At 35.9% G+C, this 5915-nt stretch overlaps 1 protein-coding gene across 1 annotated transcript; it reads right to left on the reverse strand.

Moving 5' to 3' along the window:
• Positions 1–463: 463 nt before the first annotated feature.
• On the reverse strand, positions 464–1162 carry LOC131599607 (chorismate mutase 1, chloroplastic-like). The gene is made up of 2 exons (XM_058871900.1): positions 949–1162; positions 464–743 (listed from the first exon to the last, which is right to left on the reverse strand). The coding sequence occupies exons 1-2, from the start codon at positions 1153–1155 to the stop codon at positions 567–569; spliced, it is 384 nt and encodes a 127-aa protein (XP_058727883.1). The 5' UTR covers positions 1156–1162; the 3' UTR covers positions 464–566.
• Positions 1163–5915: the final 4753 nt, after the last annotated feature.

Below are 5915 nucleotides of genomic sequence, written 5' to 3' on the forward strand. Positions count from 1 at the left end.
TAGTTACCACCACATAAATTAGGGTTTACAAATTAAGCCTATGATACGTCCCGGTGACAACGTGTTATCATGTCTGGTGTGATTGTCCGTGTCTGTGCTTAAGAGGATGGTAGAATCTCACAAATGGAAAATGTGGGTTTGGGGTGTATGAATAAAAACTCAAAGTTTTAAATTGAAGTTTGAAAGTTATTATATTGGGATTTCGGGATAAATTTATTGAGCCGAATCCTATGTTTGGTAAGTATTCTTAAAACTTGATGTGCTGAACCACTCTATACATGTATTTGAAATGGCAGATAGCTGGAACTGATAAATCTGCCAAAGTGATAGAGTTTCTTCACAGACAGCTCCACAGGGAGACATTGGTAAACAATTACTATATACTCTACAACTATCTGGTTCTTCAGCATTTCTTATTTTAATGTTTGATTTGTATTCTTTTTATTCATTTTTTGTTCTGTCTTTGTTTTCGTTCAATTTCTTTCAAGAGACATAAACTTGCGTGTAATCTTGACTCTAAAAGAGTGGAAAATCTCCTGTATTTTCTACCACCTCAACAAAGCCTTCTAAAATCTCTTCAGGCACGTGCTTGAGTGGATTCTAAAATTTATATGAGCTGTGAAAATCAGAAAATCATATCTGTTATAATGAATTACCTTTGTGAAAGGGTAAGATGGCACAAGTGATGGCCATAAATTTTCTGGAAAGAAAGGATTCTCTTCCGGGTTTTCGTATCTTCCGGCCTGTCATATAATCACACTATTTTACATAATCGTTTATCATATAAGTTATAAGCCTTTTCCATAAATTATGCTGCATAACAGAGCTTATGAAAAGTTACAAACACCTAACGGACATGTTTTCATAAGCTCTCTCAAACCGTCGCATAAGTACTTATTATCACTAAAAAATCAAATAGATCAAACAAAAGAGACTATAATTATTAACCTTAGCTTGAACAGTTTCGGAATGCTGGACAACAAACTCAATCAATGAGCCACAAAAACCAGGGCTTTGAAGGTAATTCTTATCATAGGTATGGAAATTGAAAGGGAACTTGGCTCTTTCAATGAGACCAAAAACAATTGTATCTTCTTGTCTAACCAAAGCCTGCCTCACTGAATCAAGAGTGTATTCATTCTCTGCTCTGGCCATTTTGTTTCTCACTGTTGTAGAAATTATTAACACAAGAATCAACAACTTAAAGGGTATCTTCTTGTCTTGTAAAATTGTTTCTTGGAATGTGTTTTTGTAGTGAACTGCAGCTTTTTCTGCGGTTAAGGTTATTAATTTACTTTGTATTTTGCTTAGAAGTGATTCACCGTGTTGATGTTTGTGAATGTGCTTTGCATGTGTGTCATATACCTTATTTTGATAAGAATTTAGCCTATCAAATGTTTGAGTTGCAGAAGTAATTCTTAATTTTCTAATGATATTATTGAAGTAACATTTAGTATTTTCTTATTTATATTGAATGTATGTTGCTAGGTTCAATGAATTTGATGCCAGTGGTGGACCATTTTCAAAGGAGTTGATTCATTTTCAACTTTTAATTTTATAAATTTAATTAATATCTTATTGTAGAGCTGCCAGTAGTTGTATAATTGTGTTTTTGGGAGTACAGCAGTCACATTTTTGAAATGAAATTCTGCAGGGTAATTTGAGGGACCTTTCTAATTCCAAGAGAAACCACAAACCCCACCCTCTTCCACCACCTGAGCAGGTATGTTTTCATTGACTATAATGAGTTAATTTTTGCCATTTTAGAAACATTCGGCCGCAACAATCTAGTTCTCCCAAAGACTAGATTTGGTCCTGGAGTATCTCATTTTGTTGCATTTATTTTGTTACTGACATTTAGATTCAATCATCTTTGTCCGCAGAATTGTAATAGTTTGCTCTTGCTGTTTGTGATAATCAAAATGATTCTAATTGTAGAGCTGCCAGTAGTTGTGCATTCTGACAATGAAATTTTGCAGGGTACTTTGAGGGATCTATCTACTTCTAGGAGAAACCACGAACATCACACTCTTCCGCCACCCGAGCAGGTATGCTGTCATTCACTAGATTGGGTATTGTATAATTGTGTTTTTAGGAGTACAGCAGTCACATTTTTATTGACTACAATGAGTTAATTTTTGCTCTTAGCGGGTAGTAAATGCATCCTTTTACCTCTTATATACAACACTTGTTATTGTTATTACTTACAGCTATTAATATTTTGAGTCAATGTGTGTTAAAATGGGTGGTTCCTATTTATGACTGTAGCTATCCCTCCGACAGGGATACGTAACAGAAAACGCCGACTTTGTCAATTAGTTTAATGTAACCATAGCTATCATTCAAATGAATGTAACATATCACTAACCCAAAAAGAACTCTGATTTTACATATCACTAACTCAAAAAGAACTCTGATTTATTAGTCCACTATGGATAAGTGTTCTTTAGTTAAGCCAGGACAGGGAGCTCATCTTGTTATTTCATGAAATTCCTTATCCATAGTGAATAACTTATATTCAAATGAGGTAACAGAGATAGGACATGAGATAACTAAAGAACTCTTGTGAAATCTGCCTCTTGTGTATTTCACAAGAGTTTCTAATTATTAGTCCACTATGGATAAGATAGAACTAGAAGTAAGTTTTAAATCTGCCTCTTGTGAATGGTAAGAAAGTGGGGCAGTAGGATAGGTAAGAGTTTAAGGGGGTTACGTGAAATGTACTCTATATGAGCTCCCCCCCCCCCTCTCTCTCTCTCTATCTATCTATCTATCTATCTATCTATCTCTCTCTCTCTCTCTCTCTCTCTCTCTCTATCTATCTATCTCTCTCTCTCTCTCTCACTATTCTTTCTCTTCTATTCATAGCTATGGATCGTAGTTGGATGCAAAAAAACCGCTCAAGTGAAGAGTATAAAAAAGGAGTGTTAGAGTTTTTGACATTTGCCGAAACTAATCTTCCCAAAAGTAATGGACGATTTCATTGTCCTTGTGCTAAGTGTGTGAATATTGCACCTTTAAATGTTAACATCGTATGGGATCATCTTATAGTCAATGGGATTTGTCAAAATTATACGAAGTGGATATGGCACGGTGAATTGTCTGATGCGCCAATGGCCTCCCTGAGAGAAGAGTTTGATATAGAGGCGAGTGATTATCTAGAAGAAATGATTCGTGATATTGGACAAGACTCTTTTCAACGAGCACACGTACACGATACTCTTTGCAATGACAACAAAGTTCCTTTGTATCCAGATTGTAAAAACTTCACACGATTGTCGGCCGTGCTGAGATTATTCAATTTGAAGGCAATTAATAGTTGGACCGATAAAAGCTTCACACAATTGCTTGAGTTGTTGAAGGAAATGCTTCCAGATGAAAACACGTTGCCGGACCGGGTGTATGATGCAAAAAAGATATTATGTCCTATGGGTATGGAGTATAAGAAAATACATGCATGCCCCAATGATTGCATATTGTACTGGAAAGATAATGAAGAGAAAGAAAAGTGTCCCAAGTGTATGACATCACGATATAAAAAGAAAGGTGATGATGAAAGTTGTGATGTAACCACAAAGGGTCCTCCAGCAAAGGTGTTATGGTACCTTCCAATTATTCCGAGGTTTAAGCGATTGTTTGCGAATTTAAATGATGCGAAGAATATTAGATGGCATGCAGAAGAGACGAATTGTGATGGAAAAATTCGGCATCCGGCCGATTCTTTGCAATGGAAGAAGGTTGATACCTTATTTCCTGACTTCGGCAATGAACCAAGAAACCTTAGGCTTGGACTTTCTACAGATGGAATGAATCCATATGACAGTTTAAGTAGTAATCATACTTCATGGCCTGTTCTATTGATTATTTACAACTTATCTCCTTGGTTGTGCATGAAGAGGAAACACATTATGTTATCTATGATGATTTCGGGACCGAAACAACCTGGAAATGACATAGATGTCTATCTAAGTCCCTTAATTGATGACTTAAGAAAGTTGTGGGATGAAGGAATTGATGTGTTTGATAGTTTTTCAAATGAAACTTTCAAATTGCGTGCCATGTTATTTTGCACCATCAATGACTTTCCAGCTTATGGTAACTTGTCTGGATACAAAGTTAAGGGGCATAAAGCATGCCCTATATGTGAAAAAGATACTTGCTACCATCAGTTGGAGAAGGGAAAGAAGACTGTTTATCTTGGACATCGAAGATTTCTTAAACGTAACCACCCATATCGAAGATTAAAAAAGGCTTTTAATGGATATCAAAAGTATAAGGTTGCCCCGAAGGCCTTAACTGGAGAAGAAGTCTATCACCGGGTGAGGAACATAAGTGTTAGTTTTGGAAAAAAACAAAAAAAAGTTACAAATAGTAATATATGGAAGAAGAGGTCCGTATTCTTTGACCTTCCATATTGGTCTAGTCTTGATGTAAGACATTGTATTGATGTAATGCACGTGGAGAAAAATGTGTGTGATAGTGTAATTGGAACACTTCTCAACATTCAAGGTAAGACAAAGGATGGTTTAAACTCTCGTTTAGATATGGTTAATATGAAAATAAGAGAAGAGTTAGCTCCAGAACCAAGAGGTACCAAAATGTATTTACCACCGGCATGCCATACATTGTCAAAAGAAGAGAAAATAAGATTTTGTGAGTGTCTACAAGGTGTGAAAGTGCCCAATGGCTACTCCTCAAATGTCAAAAGTCTGGTGTCAATACAAGATCTCAAACTAATTGGCTTGAAATCTCATGATTGTCACATTTTGATGCAACAACTACTACCTGTGGCTATTCGTGGCATCTTACCCAAAAATGTCCGACATGCCATAACTAGATTGTGCTTTTTCTTTAATGATATATGCAACAAAGTGATTGACCCTGATAAATTGGATGAGATGGAAAATGAGTCTATTGTTATTTTGTGTCAGTTGGAGATGTTTTTTCCTCCTTCATTTTTTGACATCATGGTTCACTTAATAGTCCATCTAGTTAGAGAGATTAAAGTGTGTGGCCCTGTTTATTTAAGATGGATGTATCCTTTTGAACAGTACATGAAGATATTGAAAAGCTATGTGAAGAATCATTATCGTCCGGAGGCATCTATTGTTGAAAGGTACATCACAGAAGAAGCCATTGAGTTTTGTACAGAGTATTTGTCACATGCAAAACCTGTAGGATTACCTAAGTCTCGTCACGACGGAAGATGTGATGGTAAGGGTACACATCTAAAGGTTAAGCATATGGGTGAAGGGGAAGTTTTTAAAGCACATTTGTATATATTAAATAACACTGATGAGGTTCAACCATACTTGAGTACACATAAAACCATTGTCAAAGCCAAAAACCCTCGAATGTCAGAAAAATGGGTGTTGAAAGAGCATAACAATACATTCTCAAAATGGTTTAAAACCAAGATTATGAATGACAATAATGCTTCAGATACATTAAAGTTTTTAGCTTATGAGCCTAGCTTTAATGTCTTATGTTGGGGTGGATACGATATAAATAAATTTTCTTTTTCTACAAAATCGCAGGATGATAAGAGTACCATGCAAAATAGTGGGGTAGTGATAATGGCTTCCTCAATGCACTTCTCTAGTTCAAAGGATAAAAATCCCATCTTGGCATCCATAGCCTATTTTGGTGTTATAGAAGAGATATGGGACCTAAATTATGTGAAGTTTAAAGTTCCTATTTTCAAATGTAAGTGGGTTAATAGTAACAATGGCGTACAAACTGATGAATTAGGATTTACATTGGTGGACTTGGATAAGGTAGGATATAAGGAAGAACCTTTCATCATGGCAGCTCAAGCAATCCAAGTGTTTTATGTAAAGGATCCCTCAAACAATAGGTGGTCTGTTGTCCTCCAAAGAAACACAAATGATGATTCAACTCTAGACGTTGATCAC

The sequence above is a fragment of the Vicia villosa genome, linkage group LG4 (assembly GCF_029867415.1).
Source record: "Vicia villosa cultivar HV-30 ecotype Madison, WI linkage group LG4, Vvil1.0, whole genome shotgun sequence".
Lineage (NCBI taxonomy): Eukaryota > Viridiplantae > Streptophyta > Magnoliopsida > Fabales > Fabaceae > Vicia > Vicia villosa.

What these genes read in the sequence shown, in the direction of transcription:
- LOC131599607 (XM_058871900.1), bottom strand. Translation starts at nt 1,155, where the DNA reads ATGGCCAGAGCAGAGAATGAATACACTCTTGATTCAGTGAGGCAGGCT. An exon ending in CCGAAACTGTTCAAGCTAAG is followed by an intron (nt 744 to 948) that starts GTTAATAATTAT and finishes ATTATATGACAG; the next exon opens with GCCGGAAGATACGAAAACCC.